Source organism: Crinia signifera, chromosome 4 (genome assembly GCF_055691185.1).
Source record: "Crinia signifera chromosome 4, ASM5569118v1, whole genome shotgun sequence".
Classification (NCBI taxonomy): domain Eukaryota; kingdom Metazoa; phylum Chordata; class Amphibia; order Anura; family Myobatrachidae; genus Crinia; species Crinia signifera.
The window spans coordinates 295342670-295361292 of NC_139220.1; the positions used below are offsets into that span (position 1 = coordinate 295342670).

An 18623-nucleotide genomic window follows, 5' to 3' on the forward strand; every position below is an offset into this window, starting at 1 on the left:
ACTAATAACAGTGAAGTTAAACAATGGACACATATACACTATAATACTCACTGCCCAAAATATTGGCACTACTCTTTGCACCCAGCTACCCTGCACTGTACAGTCCACACAGCTGCAGTGGTCGGGAAGGAACCAAAGGTAATTATCGGGAACACCCAATGTCCTTCAAAAGTAAGGACAACGGTTGACTCTCACATCCTTAAAGATACAGGATTTGGATTGGAACGTTGAGATATTACACCTGGAGATGTTAAGTTGCTCTAAGGTGTTGGTGCTTTGGGTAACTACGTTTTGGTACAACTGGCTATGTGGCTGGCGCCAGATCACAAACAGATTCTTACTGAAAGGCAAATTCCAAATCTATTTTTCCTCCCTCGCTACTAGGGTCTTCCTGGCTCTCCAGGTCCTATTGGATATCCAGGAACTCGCGGAGTTAAGGTAAGTGGAGATATGAATTATATATGTATTTGCCATTGATAATGAGCTATTATTATAGACAGTGTAATAATTTATTGCATACAGTATGTTTCCTACCTAATTGTCCAGTTCATCACACAAGGTTGTTATAGACATTTTGATGGAAATCTATAGTTTCTGTAACACCTGAGCTAGTTTGACATAAGAGAAGGGGATTCCTGGTCAGAGACCTCTCGGGTTCCTTCACACCTTTCTTCTTTGCGCCCCCCCCCCCCCCCTGTGATCCTACCTAATTGTCCAGTTCATCACACAAGGTTGTTATAGACATTTTGATGGAAATCTATAGTTTCTGTAACACCTGAGCTAGTTTGACATAAGAGAAGGGGATTCCTGGTCAGAGACCTCTCGGGTTCCTTCACACCTTTCTTCTTTGCGCCCCCCCCCCCCCCTGTGATACATAGGACAACCTCAGTAATTTGTCCATGTGGGATTTTTTTTATTAAATTGATGTTGGTGTCTGACTTTTATTTTTCAGGGAGCGTTTGGTGTGAGAGGGATAAAGGGAGGCAAAGGAGAGAAGGTAAGTGGGCAAGATGTGGTCATTATATTCTGCTCTATAGATGGTCCACAAAGACTAAACACAAAGCAAAGGACCCAACTGCAAGTGACCAATTAACGGCTGTACTGCTTTCTCTGTTACAGGGTGAAGATGGATTTCCTGGCTTCAAAGGAGACGTTGGGATCAAAGGAGACAGAGTAAGAGGATTGGAAGATGGGCAGGGGCTGTCCATCTGTGAGTCTGTCTCTCTCTCTCTCTGCCTGTGTATCGGTGGATCTGTTTTTTGGGATGCAACTCCCAGCCAGCTTAGCTACTTGCCCCTGAGGCTCTTTCTCCAGCTAAACACCATCCATTAGTGTTATTCCAGGAACGTCAGGAAAACTAGAGTGAGAAAGGAAGGAGCATTGTTAAATCCCTACAATACTTATGTGTGGAATGCTTACATTGAATTCACTATGTATTAAGTCATTTCCCAATGCCAATATGCTTGTATGAAATTCCCAGTCCTCCCTTGTCTGTATTACTGGAGTTATGGCTCATTAATCTTTATGCAGGAGCGACACTCCCAGAGTCAATGAAGGCTCCAGTCACTGGGCTCCAAGCACTGAAGGGGCACCTGCATGTAAAGCAGCATCTGTGTGGTTTACAGTGGGATCCAAGTGGGACCACTCTGTGGGAGCCCTGCTAACATCTGCAATAGGGGACAGTATGGCCCCTGCTTTGTACCACGTAGCCTGTGCTGCAGCAAGCCATTCTGCTGGACCCTGAGATGATACGCACAGGCGAATGTTGACACACAACATATTTACGGTGCACCAAACTCCAATCTGCCTCCGGACAACTGAGATGAACTTATGCCCCTTTTATACTGCTAGAACATTTACCCTGAGAAAGCAGGAAATGCCAGGCCCTGGGCACAGCAAGCGCCAGTGCACTACTGCCCTACTGTCCAGACCCTGGGGTGGAGAGGGTTTAGGAACAACATAGGTTATGCTGTTCTGGATTCCGGAAAGGGGACTGGCTAAGGGATGAGCAATGTGACCAGTAGAGACCCTGGGTAACAGAAGTGTTCGTGACACACCAATCAGCATACACATCTATTTGTCTATTTGTTTTAAATACTATTTTCCGTTTTATCAATGTGTCTTCCTATTACTGTTATTTGTAGGGGGATCCCGGAATTCTTGGAGTGCGTGGAGAAGATGGTCCTGAAGGGCCAAAGGGACAATCTGGGCCCCTGGGAGAGATTGGCGTATTGGGCATACCTGGAGAAAAGGTAGGTTAATTCTCCAAGCCTGAGCCAATATATCATGTTTGCACATACAGTATATACTGAATATTATTAGAACTTTATTATTATTATTATTATAATTTTATTTATAAGGCGCCACAAGTGTTTCGCAGCGCTGTACAAAGGAACAATACAGGCTATAGCACTATTTTTCGAACAATAGCTCAGTAAATAGACCGCCAACGTTTTATATTAACATTGTTCCTATGTTCCCTAGGTCATATAAGATCATACTTTTTTTTTTGCAATTGTTACATAACACCATCATCCACTCACCTCTTTAATTGGGATTTACAAAAAACGAGCATGCCAAGATCATATAGGCGGTGGTCCTGCAAGAATGGCAAAGGAATCAGTGACCAGAATAAACTCTGTCCAGTCCTGTCCAACCGTGAAACCTTTAGGGCTGAACAACCCAAGGATATAATTATCACAGTCTACCCAGAATATAATTGGCATGATCCCAGGATATAATTGGCATGACTCCAGAATATAAATGTCATGACCCCAGGATATAATTGGCATGATCCAGGATATAATTGGCATGATCCAGGATATAATTGGCATGACCCCAGGATATAATTGGCATGACCCCAGGATATAATTAGCATGACCCTCTGCCGGAAGTACTCTTTGAATTCAATAATCCTTAAAAGCTTCATTATTTCCCATCATACTGTACATAAGCCCAAGCAGCTGCACAGTACACACCCAGCTGCATTATGTTCTTGATGACACACTATGTATTTTCTTTCACCAGGGAAAGTTGGGAGTTCCAGGTCTACCAGGATATCCTGGTCGTCAAGGTGGAAAGGTAAGTGTGTCTATTTATCTAAACAAGTAACGCCACGAATGCCCGACCCCTATGGAGGCCGAATGTCCCCGCAGGCTTGCGAATGGATGTTTTGCCGATTGTCCCCGCAGGCTTGCGTGTGGGCCGAAAACATTCAATGATCGCCGACCATCGAATGATTTCTATAGCTCTGGTGCCTAAGATTAGTCTGCCCTGGAAGACCGGTATCCTCCCCCTGGATGCCCAGCACTTCCTTGGCTACGCCCAGGAAATGCAGGGCGCTCACATGCAAACACCCCTTGCCCGCCTCCTACACCCCCCCCCCCCGCTATGCAAATCTCCAAGGGCGCCCGCAGTGAAGACCTGCACATGCACATAAGCAATTATGCGCGTGCGCAGGCAGTAATCATCGGTCGCAACGTAGCGACCAGATCGGAATCACCCCCTTAATGTGACCGGCCTCAAAGAAGCTTCCACTTTGAAGTCTGTAGTTTGGAGGTGTTTAAAGAGATGTTGGGCGAAGGGGCGGGGTTTGGAGTTTGACTAATTGACGAAAAGGTGACGAATAAGGTATTACAGGACTAAGGAGAGGCCTTTACATTATTCTAGGAAGTTTATCAAGCTGTTTGCCTATGACCTATGAAACCATATAATGGTCAAATAATAAACCTTTACCATGGTATAATTACACCGCAGAGTAACTAGTATATTGTAACATATAAAAGACAGAGAACTATGGATACATTGTAACTACTGTTACTCTGCTGATGAGCACAGTAACATATTGTACAGTAGCTCTAATGAATGCAGAGAATTCCTAATATGGTTCCTATTATTTTGCATGACCGTTTTTATACCATGACTGGCATGCATCAAATACATTGATTTGAAAGATTATATTTGGTAACGTACTGTATACAGTGGCCTAGATGTTGGGGCGTTCTAAAATCTCTGCAGCCATGAGCAGGGAATGACACAGTGCAAAACCAGGGCGTAGTGCTGACTAACAATATCTTGTTACAGGGCTCAACGGGATTTCCTGGTCCACTTGGCGTGATTGGTGAGAAAGGCAAGCGGGTGAGCTCACATAAGTCTTTGCTTTTGGATGTAACTGTTACAACGGAGCAGAATAAAACACCAGCCTTACACAGATGGGCACTCGCCTGTTGGGGTGCAGCATTTCCTAGTAAAAGATGTAGCACTTTCTTATTGCCTGCAGATGTCACTGTTGCTATGTCTGCTAAGGGGCAGTTTACGGAGTACGGCAGGGTAAAGACATCGGTGTGCAAACAGTGTACGAGTAGCGTCATAGCTGGCAGTCCATTGTTAAATCAAGACTATACCTATTTCCTGTTCAGTGGAAACACAGTACACTGGTGGGTTAGCTGCTACCATTTTCACTGCCCTCTTTAACTATCTATTAGTCTATGATATATTACACTGCCCTCTGCAACCACATCTATTAGTCTATGATATATTACACTGCCCTCTGCAACCACATCTATTAGTCTATGATATATTACACTGCCCACTGCAACCACATCTATTAGTCTATGATATATTACACTGCCCTCTGCAACCACATCTATTAGTCTATGATATATTACACTGCCCTCTGCAACCACATCTATTAGTCTATGATACATTACACTGCCCTCTGCAACCACCTCTATTAGTCTGATATATTGTACTGCCCGCTGTAACCACCTCTGTTAGTCTGTGATACATTACACTGCCCTCTGTAACCACCTCTGTTAGTCTGTGATACATTACACTGCCCACTGTAACCACCACTATTAGTCTGTGATACATGACAGGGTATTGTCTAATCGCTGTGCCCAATTACCCCCCACAAATGACATAACTCTCTTGTTGGATAAAATTGGCCACAGCAGCCATCTTTATTGAAACAATACAATTTTTAAACAATAATCCAAAAACATTCCCACGGAAGGTGGTCCCCGAGGCCCTCAATAAATATATATCCACACCTCTAAGCACTTCCAGGAGCTCTTACCCCCAGCCGATAGCGATTGGCTCGAGGGCACCAATTGTACACACCCAGTGCTCATTAATTAACCTCACCCAGGGGAGTCCAGCCCCCTCATGGGGCCCTCCCCGCCGCATAATTAAGCCTCAATGCCACCAACCTCGAGGACCCCCCTCCGCACAGGCCACTGTGACAAAAAGACATCCTATCAAATATTCTACCTAAACTATAAAAAATAGGGAAGGGTGGGTGGGAGCTGTTGAGAAAATCTCCCAGTGACCCCTATTTCCCGCCTGAACCCTGCTTATAAACCCCTCCAACACCCCGTTAAGCCCCTCCCCTTATGACCCTCTCCTTAGACACCCCTCCTATGACTAACCTGCTAGCCAGCTCCCTACAAACCCTGTCAGGGGAGCCTACCCCCAGGCTTTGCCTCCAGTCCGGCTCCTACATGACAGGGTATTGTCTAATCGCTGTGCCCAATTACCCCCCACAAATGACATAACTCTCTTGTTGGATAAAATTGGCCACAGCAGCCATCTTTATTGAAACAATACAATTTTTAAACAATAATCCAAAAACATTCCCACGGAAGGTGGTCCCCGAGGCCCTCAATAAATATATATCCACACCTCTAAGCACTTCCAGGAGCTCTTACCCCCAGCCGATAGCGATTGGCTCGAGGGCACCAATTGTACACACCCAGTGCTCATTAATTAACCTCACCCAGGGGAGTCCAGCCCCCTCATGGGGCCCTCCCCGCCGCATAATTAAGCCTCAATGCCACCAACCTCGAGGACCCCCCTCCGCCACTAAGCACGAGGTTAAACCCTTAACCCCGTGCGCCCCCCCCACATCCGGAACGCTGTGTCTATTCCCTCTTGTAGTCCCAAAGACCAAACATCTATCCCCACAGCATTCAGGTGCACACCGTCACCTCTCCAAAATGCCCCGGCACCAGACTCAAGTTCCCTGTGCCTCACCACAACAGCCCCGTTCCTGGCCATAAAACGCCCAATCGCCCTGTTAACTTTAATCCGTGCCTTATTGAGCTTGTCAGCCGACCTCGCATCCCTCCAATAATGGCGTGGCACGATGTCTGACCAAACCGTGATTAATTCCGGAAACATTGCCCATAACCGTAGGAGATCAAACTTGATATCCCGTATCAACTCCCTAAATGGTCTGCCCCCAAGGTCATTCCCGCCCACATGCAAAACTAATATGTGGGGAACCCTATCGAGCCGAACAAAACGGTGAAATTCCTGCAGCACTCCACTCCATACCATACCGCGTTTTCCCAGCCAGCGAACCACTGCCTCCTCTCTATCCAAACCCAGCTGGCGGCCGTTCGGTCTGACATCAGCCCGTAAAGCTCCCCAAAAGACATATGAATGTCCTAAAATCCAAATCAGGCACGGAGGCTGCCCTAAAACAGAAAAAACACAGTCAACCTCAACAATCCCCTAAACGAACATAAGACCGAAAGCGAGACGATTCCCACCGCCCAATACGCTTAATCAACTCATCCCCAAATCCCATTCTAGCAGCCTCAGTTGCGGCCCCAATGCGGAAAGAGTGACCCGCGTATTCCTCCCCCTTGAGGCCCAACGTCCGCAGGACTGCTCTAAACACACTTGTGAACTGAAACCGTGATAAAAAGGATCCATTCGCATGCATCAGCAAAGGATCCCTTTCCCTGCCCACTCTGACCTCCTTAAATATCCTCAGCCGTGCCACCGGGCACATATCTGAGCCTGGTACAGAGAAGAGAACTACCTTCTTCCCCCTCCCTAACTGATCCGTCTTAGACCTTCTCACCACTAGCTCCACCCTATCCGAGTATAAATCCACATCCTCTCCTAACAAACCTCCCGGCCTGGACACGCTTGGACTCACGAGCTCCCCAATCCGCAGTGCCCCGAAGAAGGCAAGCGAAAAAGCTACCCCGAACAACCTTTCCTCGAAATTGGAACTACAGACCTCCCCTAACTTCATGCCCATATTCTGTAACAACTGGAAAGACACCGGCCTTCTCTGATCCTGTACGACATGACCTCTCCTCCAACCTTTTAAAGCCTGCGCAATCAGGAAATTCTTAGTGACGTCAGGCCTGCCGCCTGCACGAAACCCAAAAGCCAAGCCCGCCATGCAGCGCGTGATTTTTGCCACTGACCAACCAATCTCCTTACAATGGCCTATATATAGCAAGACAGCCAACTCGTCATCATCCTCCTTCAGACCTACTACCTCACGCCATTCTAACCAGCTCCGCCATTCCTGATTGTATGCCGACCATGTATTCGGGGCCAAGGATTCCCTGATGAGCTGATCGACTACCCGTCCAGCAGAGCCCAGAGCCGACTCGGGAACCCGGTCCCCTCCCTGTCCGCCTCTGGTGCCAACTCCCGAAAACGCTCCCACTGTGAACGAGATAAAGCATCCGCAATGCCGTTAGAGACACCGGGAACGTGCCTAGCCACAACCCACAAATTCAAAGCCAGACATTCCAATACTAACTGCTGCAAAATAGTGACCACTGACAGTGAAGATGCCGACAATTGGTTAATAGCCATGACAACCCCCAAATTATCGCAGTGAAAACAAATCTTCCTATTGCGGAATAGCTCCCCCCAAACAACTACTGCTACCAAGATAGGAAACAACTCCAACAATGCCAAGTTTTTAACCATGCCTCTCCGCACCCAAGACTCCGGCCACCGGCCTACACACCAATGTCCCTGGCAATATGCCCCGAACCCACCACTCCCGGCCGCGTCTGTGAAAAGGTCTAGCTCAGTAGCGACGCATGTGTCTGACATCCACAAAGCTCTGCCGTTAAAAGCTTCCAAAAAAGTTGCCCACACCCGCAAGTCCCCTTTCAACTCACTGCCTAATCTGACAAAATGATGAGGAAGAACCACCCCTGCTGTCACTGCTGCCAGCCTCCTGCTGAAAATGCGGCCCATAGGCATAATGCGACACGCAAAATTCAATTTGCCCAGCAAGGATTGCAATTCCCGCAATCTAATCTTCTTCAACAGCAATGCCCTCCCTACCTCGGCCTTCAAACCCAGCAATTTCTCCTCGGGCAAGCGGCACTCCATATTCTCGGTATCAATGACAATACCCAAAAAACTGATCACAGTCGCAGGGCCCTCCGTCTTACCTGGAGCAAGCGGGACCCCAAAGTCTGCCGACACCCTTTCAACAGTCCTCAACAATAAGTCACATACTCCGGTCCCCCCAGGACCAATACATAAGAAGTCATCTAGGTAATGAATAACCGAACTACACCCAGAGACATCCTTAACCACCCACTCCAAAAAAGAACTAAAGGCCTCAAAATAAGCACATGACAAAGAACAACCCATCGGTAAACAACGATCAACAAAAAATTCCCCGTCCCAACAACAACCCAACAAACGCAAACTGGTTGGGTGAACCGGCAGCAAACGGAATGCCGATTCAATATCAGTCTTTGCCAACCTGGCCCCTTTCCCAAACCGCTTCACCCACTGAACAGCCGCGTCAAACGATGTATAAACCACCGAGCAGATGTCAGGGTCAATGCCATCATTGACCGACGCCCCTTTTGGAAAAGATAAATGGTGTATAAGACGAAACTTGTTCGCCTCCTTTTTTGGCACCACCCCCAATGGAGAGACTATCAAATCTGGCCATGGTGCCGACCCAAAAGGTCCAGCCATACGACCCAGCTGCACCTCCTTACGCAGTTTATCCTGCACCACCTCTGGATGCTCCCTTGCAGACTTTAAATTCCTCCTCAAGCCCCCTGAAACCTGCACGTCGGAAGGTATCTTAAAACCTTCCCTAAACCCCTCCTCCAACAACACGGCTGTCTGCTGGTCAGGATACCTACGCAGATAGCCCAGCATCCTTTCCAGCCGAACCGGTGTCTCCCCCTTTTGAATTACCGTCCCGTGACTTCCCTCTGAAGCATTTATTTGCCCCATGGGTCCCTCCACACGAGGAACATTCATGTTTAAATTTGCATTTTGCCCCAAAACGACATGACCCGTCATTAAAGGCAAAGCAGAGTCCCTTCTGCATGGCCGTCCCATTTGTAGCCTCCCTCGGCCCCCCCCCCGTCCCCACGAAAGGGCTGCCCACTTTTTGTGGGAGCCGTCACCTTTAACCATAAAGCAATATCCTTATGGTCCCAACGTATGTTAGGGCGAACAGCCTTCCTCTGCCTAAACTGCTCATCGTACCTGAGCCAAGCCAAGCCCCCATACACACGGTATGCCTCTCCTATCGCATCCATGTAACAAAACAAGCCTGAACAATTGTCAGGTGCCTTCTCCCCAATCACACTAGCTAAAATAGCAAATGCTTGCAGCCAGTTCGTGAATGACCGCGGTATCAGCCGATACCGCCGCCGTTCCTCCTCCTCCTTCTTCTCCTCCTTACGGGGCCTATCCAGATTAAAACGCTCTAACGGGAGCAATGAAAATATATCAACGTATTCCCCTTTCCAAATCTTCTCCCTCACCTCCTGCTTCAGGTGGGCCCCCAATGGCCCCTCAAAGCATACATACACCTCCCCTTTTGCAGTATCACTGAGCCTCCCACTCTCCTCCTGCGTCCCAACACTGCCCCCTTCTGCCCCTGCACTACTGCTACTTTGCTCACCGCCGGATACCGGCACCCCGCTGCTCACCGGCACCCCACTGCTAACCGGCACCCCACTGCTAACTGGCACACTAATGCTAGCTGGTGTGCCCGCATTCTGCGGCACCCATGCTGCCGCCGGGGACGGCCCCGCCCCCTGCCGCAAACCCACCAACCAATCTGCAAAACCACTCAATAATTCGGTAAAACCTCTACTCATTTCCCCTTGGAGGGCTAACCCTCCCCCCCCCTGACTCTGCGCTAAAGCATTAACAGACATAGAGACAGACTCACCAGGCTGCCTGGGGGCTGTGAACCCAGCAGCCGCAGGTCCAGTGTCCTGACGAACTCCAGCCAATGAGGAAGGACCAGGTATTTCTCCATCATCTGCTGACGCTGCCATCTCTCTTCTCCTGACATCCCGACCCTCAGGTACAGCACCAGCCGGCGTGACCTCGTTGGAGGCGGAGCCAGCTGTGCGCCTCTCGCTCCGTGTACCAGGCCTGCGGTCCTCAGCCTGTACTTCTGCCCCCCTGGCACGACTCACCCCGCGCTGGGCAGCAGCATGCCCCGCATGCCCCACCGCACCAGGTCCAGTACCACGCAACGCCGGATCTTCTTGCACGTGGGGGGGATCCCCCCCGCGCGGAGGGTTCCGCCTGCTGGTTGGATTCCTCCCAGACCTGGTCCTGCGGGCGGAAGGTGCCCGGCCCGCAGCCTGGCCTGGAGGGTCCCTAATGGGGCTCCGTGAACGGCGCTGAACCCTGGGGGACACAGATGGGCTAAAGCGCTCCGGAGGCCTGGACCTCCGAGGCCGTGCACCCGCTGGAGCAGCCTCCTGCGTTGCTGCTCCCAGTCCCCCCAGCAGACCTGACATCTGCTGCTGCAGCCACTCAGCCCCTCTGGTGCCAGCTGACCCCCTGAGGGCAGCAAGCGCAGCGGATACCTCCGCATCAGCGTTGCCTGGGGAAGCCATGGGAGATGTCACGCTGCTTAGCTGTTGAGAAAATCTCCCAGTGACCCCTATTTCCCGCCTGAACCCTGCTTATAAACCCCTCCAACACCCCGTTAAGCCCCTCCCCTTATGACCCTCTCCTTAGACACCCCTCCTATGACTAACCTGCTAGTCAGCTCCCTACAAACCCTGTCAGGGGAGCCTACCCCCAGGCTTTGCCTCCAGTCCGGCTCCTACATTACACTGCCCTCTGTAACCACCTCTATTAGTCTGTGATACATTACACTGCCCTCTGTAACCACCTCTATTAGTCTGTGATACATTACACTGCCCTCTGTAACCACCTCTATTAGTCTGTGATACATTACAGTGCCCTCTGTAACCACCTTTATTAGTCTATGATACATTACACTGCCCACTGTAACCACCACTATTAGTCTGTGATACATTACACTGCCCTCTGTAACCACCTCTATTAGTCTGTGATACATTACACTGCCCTCTTTAACCACCTCTGTTAGTCTATGATATATTACACTGCCCTCTGTAACTACCTCTGTTAGTCTGTGATACTTTACACTGCCCTCTGCAACCACCTCTATTAGTCTGTGATACATTACACTGCCCTCTGCAACCACCTCTATTAGTCTGTGATACATTACACTGCCCTCTGTAACCACCTCTATTAGTCTATGATATATTACACTGCCCGCTGTAACCACCTCTATTAGTCTGATATATTGTACTGCCCTCTGTAACCACCTCTGTTAGTCTGATATATTGTACTGCCCTCTGTAACCACCTTTGTTAGTCTGATATATTGTACTGCCCTCTGTAACCACCTCTGTTAGTCTGATATATTGTACTGCCCTCTGTAATCACCTCTGTTAGTCTGATATATTGTACTGCCCTCTGTAACCACCTCTGTTAGTCTGATATATTGTACTGCCCGCTGTAACCACCTCTGTTAGTCTGATATATTGTACTGCCCTCTGTAACCACCTCTGTTAGTCTGATATATTGTACTGCCCTCTGTAACCACCTCTGTTAGTCTGATATATTTTACTGCCCGCTGTAACCACCTCTATTACTCTGTGATACATTACACTGCCCTCTGTAACCACCTCTATTAGTCTATGATATATTACACTGCCCGCTGTAACCACCTCTATTAGTCTGTGATACATTACACTGCCCGCTGTAACCACCTCTATTAGTCTGTGATACATTACACTGCCCTCTGTAACCACCTCTGTTAGTCTGTGATACATTACAGTGCCCTCTGTAACCACCTCTATTACTCTGTGATACATTACACTGCCCTCTGTAACCACCTCTGTTAGTCTGTGATACATTACACTGCCCTCTGTAACCACCTCTATTACTCTGTGATACATTACACTGCACACTGTAACCACCTCTATTAGTCTATGATACATTGCGCTGCCCTCTGTAACCACCTCTATTAGTCTATGATGCATTACACTGCAACATATAAATGTACATACTGTAAAATTATTTTTAATGATTTTTTTTACAAATGTTTCAACCAGAATACCTTTATTTATTTATTTGAACTGCGTGAGAGAGAAATCTGGTGGTCAGATCTGAAATCAACGTGCCACAATCCATAGGGATCAGTCATCAAACTGCAGACAGCTGTGCGGGCCTGAGTAATGTGTCGCTTGTGGACAGTGTTTTCTTAGTATAATGTTATGTCTCATTCTCCAGGGAAGAGGCGGGCAGCCGGGAGCAGGCGGGCAGCGGGGACCTGCGGTAAGAATGTCTTATACTTTATATTATTACGGTTGTAGGTAGACTATGAAACTAATGGTATTGCTGCAAGTGGAAGTGCTTTACTGGAACGGCACTTGGAGGCCACACGGCTAACTGAACGGCCTTTTATGGGGTGTTTATAGTTTTAGGTGTTTTGTACATTTGGGGTATAAGCGTGTGTATCTGGGCAAACATAGTGTACCAACAGAATGCCAGTCACAGCGCCCAGTTACTGTACAACTCTGTTTATCATTTTGTCTTTTCTGCCTAGGGCATAAGAGGAGAAAGAGGTCAGAGAGGCCCGACTGGAAAACCAGGGCTCAAAGTGAGTGTTCCTCTTCCTGTATCCCTGTCCCCCATGATTGCAGCGTTGGAATCCTGCTTGCTATTCTTGTTCCGGCATTTCAAACACAAGCATTAGAGCCAACTGTATCGTTAAAATACCTTGATAGCCATATTATATACTGTACATTACTGCCCATATTATATGAAGAGCCTTATTAAAACCCAGTTGGCCATAGGCAAGATATTGGTTAGAGACTTCTTAACCGCTCATCAAATAGAGGTACAGATTCACTGTCACTGTCTGGGGCTGGTCATTATATGGGGCCAGTCACTCTATGGGGCCGGTCACTGTCTGGGTCCGGTCACTATATGGGGCCAGTCAGTATCTGAGACTGCTCAACCAGAAACCATTAGCAATCCATTATAAACTAGTTCTCATTCTATGAGATATATTTCCCCATTACCGGACTGCCACAATTGTTACCACAGACGTTCTCATTACTGTCTTACAAGAGAGCTGCAGTGAGACGCTAAACAGTGAAAGCCTCATGGAATGAAACACAGAACAGGAGCTAATGGAAGATATTGTCTAGGCATAGAAAACAGGAGAACGGCAAATTAGCTCTGTCATAAGCATTATATTATCAGTGTCAGTGGAATTATTTAAAAATATCTTCCAACCCGACCTCTTCACTCTGCAGAAGATCTGCATTTCTCATCCACACTCATTACTCGCTCCCACTTGCACGAATTTCTTCCGGAAGCACCCACCTTATGGAATTGAGTGCCCTTCCATGCACATTAAGGCTCTCCTCTAGCCTCCAAACTTCCAAGCATTCCCTGAAAACTCATCTCTTCAGGCAAGCGTATCATATTCCAGAACCCCCACATACCCTCCATTAGCAGTCATATCTAACTACATCCCATCAGGACTGTCTTGTAATCTGGTGGGACTGCCTTGCTATGGAATTTTATCTTAATGTATCCTTCCTATTATCCCTATAGATTGTAAGCTTGTGAGAAGGGCCTTCCTACCTCTACATTGGGTTGTTACTACCCAGTTTGCGGAACAGAACTTTTGTACTATATTAGAAACTGTAAATAAATAAATAAATAAATAGTACAAGTGGATACTTGAACCATCAGTTAATGGGGGATATTGTACAGGGTTTCTGGCACTCTCTATGGGAAGCCTCTGACCATTTGCTCTTTGTGCAGGGAGATTCTGGCCATGACGGTGTAGCAGGAGCTATTGGTGAGAAGGTAAGTCTGTCCTGTATGTATTCTACCACTTGTATCATGGTGACTACAGGGACACCCTCACAAAAACAGGAAGAACATAGAAACTCCACACAGACACTGGTCTGGGTGTTGTTCACTATTCAGAATTGATCATTCTTTGTGCAATGTGTCCTCACAGCCACATGATGCTAACAAAACACCTAATATATATAGTTATGGAACTAAACATCAAATGCCTCTGTAGGTTTAGATATAAGAGGCTGTGTGCGGAGCATTGTAGCAAGAATTATGTATATTATGTACAACTTGAAATCCAGTATATAGACACATCTCACTCAAAAGCAGTACCAACGGCTGGAACAGGCACACCATACTACACCACAATGTGTGCGGAAATCAAAAACCGATGCACCCCTAAAAGTCATGGTGAACCCATCTGTACTGGACTTACACATGAACAGTATAACTGACTACTCCATATATATATATGTATATATATATATATATATATATATATATATATATATATATATATATATATAAAATTATTATTACTATTTTTATTTATGTATGTATTTTTTATCCCAGGGACCAATGGGGCCTGTCGGACCAGCCGGATTTGCAGGGCCTAAAGGACCAAATGTAAGTGGAGACTATTTTGACTTTATAGTACCTGTTACCTGGCAGCTAGATGTCATAACCACTATGGGCTCATCTCCTAGAATCCTCATTATCAGCACAGTGCAAGCAGTGGCCACACAGCCAGCACATGCATTACAATGCACTGTATTGTGATAACATAGATTGTTTTATGGATATTTAGATTTTTCTATATAATGTTACTAGGAGTTAAGTACATTTCTCAGGTATACACCCTCTTTGTCCGTGACGTAATGTGACTTCTTTGTTTCCTCATCAGGGTCCTTCAGGGAAAGATGGCTTACCGGGACATGCCGGCCAGCGAGGAGAACCAGTAAGATCAATCATTTGTTTTCACACTGAAATCGTCAGTAGATTTAATGAGATCTGATGTTTATTCTCCTGCATCGGTGACCGATGTTTACTGCGTGTGCATGCGCATAATCGCTTATGCACATGTGCAGGTCTTCGCTGCGGGCGCCCTGGGAGACTTGTATAGTCTCCATGGTGCTTGCAGCAGGGGGGTCGTGCAGGAGGTGGGTAGGGGGCGTTTACATGCGAACGCTTTCAATTTCCTGGACATAACCATGAAAACGCTGGGTGCGTGAACAGGGGCGAACAGGGGCAACCACCTGCCTTCTGGGGGCGGGCGGCTGACATCACCGGATGTCAGCTGCCCGTTCTGTTCTCGGAGCAGGGCGCCGCTAATTTAGGTCACCAAAGAGTGATTTAGATTAGTGAGCGCTACAGAAATCATTCAATGGGCAGCGGCCATCGTATGATTTTGGACACCCATGCAAGGCTGCGAATGGATGTTTATGCAAAACATCCATTGCAGCACTGTGAGGGAAATCGGGGACTAGCGGGGGGGAGGGCGTTCGTGTTCCGGGCGGAGTAACATGGCTCGCAAAGGAGCAAAATAGTTTTGCTGCATTGCGAGTCAACCAGAATGAGGGCCATAGTCTCCTCCTGAGTTTGAGCCCCTTACAATAAATGGACGTAATGCATAAATCAGTATATACAATGGCTTCACTAGAGTAGTTGTTTATATTTCAATTGGCGGTGAATCTACATTACACACATTGAGGTTTTTTTATTTTAAATTAATATTACTATACAAGTAGTGGTATTACATCCTCTATAATAAAAGGCTAACCCTGCTCCTCACCTCTGTTGGGGGAGTTCAGGTGTTTTGCATGCCGGTGGCCACTAGATGGCGCACGACTGAGTAATTCAAGTGTTGCTCCATTCAGCCGTTCCCAGCTGCTGGCACTGTCTTTCAAACTGTGTTGTTCCGTCATTTTGAGTCATGTGTCCAACAAATGAAACAAAGGGTGACTGCCCATGAACTTACAATCTTATACGGAGAGAATGTGCTGCAATATTCCATCTGATATTGGGCACTCGATCAGGCACTGCAGCCACAAAACAGTGTCAATGCCTTATAATGACCCTATCAATAGGAAATGGAATCATTATCAGGCCTGTTGGAAAATAGGAAAGAAGATCCCATTACCGACCAAATGGGCAGATCTGTTCCAGTTTGGTCACCTTTATCTCTTATATATTTGGCTACATCTGTCACTCAAAATGTGTGAATGTGTCTATAACGCTGGGTGGAGCCTCTGACTACGCCCACACACACTCACATAGTGACAGAAAACCAGCCCAGTGAGCCAACAGTGCCAGACACCCTCTGCCTCCCCATGCTGCCTGGCCAAGACACTGCGACCCAGACAAAATGAGTTAGATCTATTTGATTATTTCTGTGATAGAACCTTCCTGCTCCATGCCACCGGTAATATGTAGTAACTTGGTTAATTGGGTTCCCCTGAGAACTCAGGCATGACATTTTGATCCTTGCCCTAGAGTGGCCCCATCTCCTTGGGATATTTATTTAGGGATTTCGCTGTGTGGATCTCATTTTCTCTTATCTAATATCAACATCCTTTTATACTCTACTTTACAGGGTTTTCAAGGCAAAACAGGTCTTCCAGGGCCAACTGGAGTTGTGGGACCACAGGTAGGTCTCCTAAAGAAACTAATATAATAGTATGTACTAGTAATCCCAGAGTACAGATAAGCTGTGATGAAACATTTCTGTTATGCTATGAAGCTTGTAGGCTAATGTTATAGCACTTCCAGGTACGGGTGTACGACCGCTGGTGGTAGAAATGTGCACTTACAGAAAAAAGTTTTAGAACTTTTCTAGTTTTTGTTGAAATGTAAGCAATTGAATTGATTGATTTAAGCAATCTGATGAGTAACCAGAAATTGTACAACGGTAAACAGTAACTGTTAGCCGAAAACAAGGCGAACGAGGCTGCACAAAATGGAGGAAGTTATAAAGTATTTACTATTGAGATAATGAATGTATAGGAATGAGTAAAAAGCTGGCATTAACACAAGCCTGTATACGAATCTGTAGCAGCCTCTCCATTAGAATGTAGTCTCTCAGGACAATTTGCAATGTTCCAAGACTCGTCCAATCAGGATGGATCACCATGTCATTATCCTCTATAAGTTCCGCCTCCGTCAGTGGATGTGTTAAGGTTAAAAAGAACTGGAAAATATATTTATTTCTGGATGAAGAAATCTTTGGTTCATCACATGGTTTTTTAAGCCTTCGAGTCTGTGAGAAGATGGTTTCTCGGTGTGTGGTGTTTTTTACTAATTGAAGGCTTTTTTTTTAAAAAAAGTAGATGTTTTTAATAGCAAAAGACCTTATTTTTGCTTTTTAAATCTGAAATTTAAAAGGAAAATGCTATTAACGCAACAGATTACAACAAGAAATAAAGCTTTGTGACAATCAAACATGGAGGAGAAAGCGCGATGGTCTGGGGCTCTTTTGATGGATTTGTATTGGAGGACTAGTAGAGAGTAATTGGCACGCCAAACCACAGGATCAACCGCAGCATTATGCAGTGCCATGTGATGCAATACCCCTTGGTCTATGCCTAGTTGGTCAAGGGTTTTTTTATTTTGCAAAATGGAAAAAATATATTGAATCCAATTTAAATCATACAAATAACATTCTTCCAGGGTATATATTGCAAGGCTGAAAAACTATAGTTTTATATTGGTATAATTAAGTAAAAGGTAATAAGCTACTGTATGGGAATTCAATAATCAACAGATTGTATTTGTCTCATAAAACCCAATGAGCTGACATTTGATGATGTTCTCACCATGTATAGGGCAATTCTGGGGAAACCGGCCCGATGGGAGAGCGAGGTCATCCAGGATCTCCGGGATCACCAGGAGAACATGGATTGCCTGGGGCAGCTGGACGAGAAGGTGCCAAGGTATGACCCAAAGTGTTAGCCAGGAGGGTTTCCGGAGTGTAGATTTCTTAGCTAAAATCTAGAAAGCCATTAAATGCAAGTTTACCTGTAGTCTTCAGGATATTAGCATGTAGAGAAGCATGTTGCTAATACTGTATACACGAGGATGGGTTTTATTTAGTCTCCTCTATTGCTGGGGGGGTGACCTACAGATGCACACTAGAACAACACCCTAGAGTTAGTTATCATATAAGTTATTCTCCTTTTCGCATCTATCGCCTCACTTTCCTATTCTTATGATATTGTATGCAAAGGGGAGGCAGATTCAGCCGTGGTTCAGGACACAGGGGGTAACAGGACACATTACTGTTCATGGCTATATGAATGTTTACATTTTAAAAGCTTAGACAAAAAGAAAAAAGTATAAGAACTCTGACAAGATAATACTAATCTCATTAACAACACCAGACGGTTCCACCAAATTCAACAGACCTTGATAGATGCTACTATTGCTTTTGGTAGACCCTGTTTCCATATGCTTATAATATTTATTTGTTAATTTTCTTTTTCCTTTTTGTATTATTTTAATATGACGAACCTGTTATAAATTTCCATTACAGGGTGATCCTGGTCCATCTGGCATTGGCGGTAAAGCCGGACCTCAGGGTTTACGAGGGTTTCCCGGAGCTAGGGGCATTGGCGGGGAAGCGGTAAGACTAATTTCCATATTTCCAGCTTTCTGTTTGCAGTTAGTGTT

At 46.4% G+C, this 18623-nt stretch overlaps 1 protein-coding gene across 1 annotated transcript in view; it reads left to right on the plus strand.

The window, feature by feature from the left end:
• The window catches only part of COL5A3 (collagen type V alpha 3 chain), a 196262-nt gene that overhangs the window by 142343 nt on the left and 35296 nt on the right, over positions 1–18623 (plus strand). Inside the window, exons 22-35 of the mRNA XM_083180418.1 lie at positions 385–438; positions 953–997; positions 1120–1173; positions 2145–2252; positions 3028–3081; positions 4084–4137; positions 12372–12416; positions 12688–12741; positions 13920–13964; positions 14532–14585; positions 14863–14916; positions 16552–16605; positions 17780–17887; positions 18487–18576. Of these exons, the coding sequence (XP_083036544.1) occupies positions 385–438; positions 953–997; positions 1120–1173; positions 2145–2252; positions 3028–3081; positions 4084–4137; positions 12372–12416; positions 12688–12741; positions 13920–13964; positions 14532–14585; positions 14863–14916; positions 16552–16605; positions 17780–17887; positions 18487–18576 (873 nt within the window). The remainder of the gene's footprint in view (positions 1–384; positions 439–952; positions 998–1119; positions 1174–2144; positions 2253–3027; positions 3082–4083; positions 4138–12371; positions 12417–12687; positions 12742–13919; positions 13965–14531; positions 14586–14862; positions 14917–16551; positions 16606–17779; positions 17888–18486; positions 18577–18623) is intronic.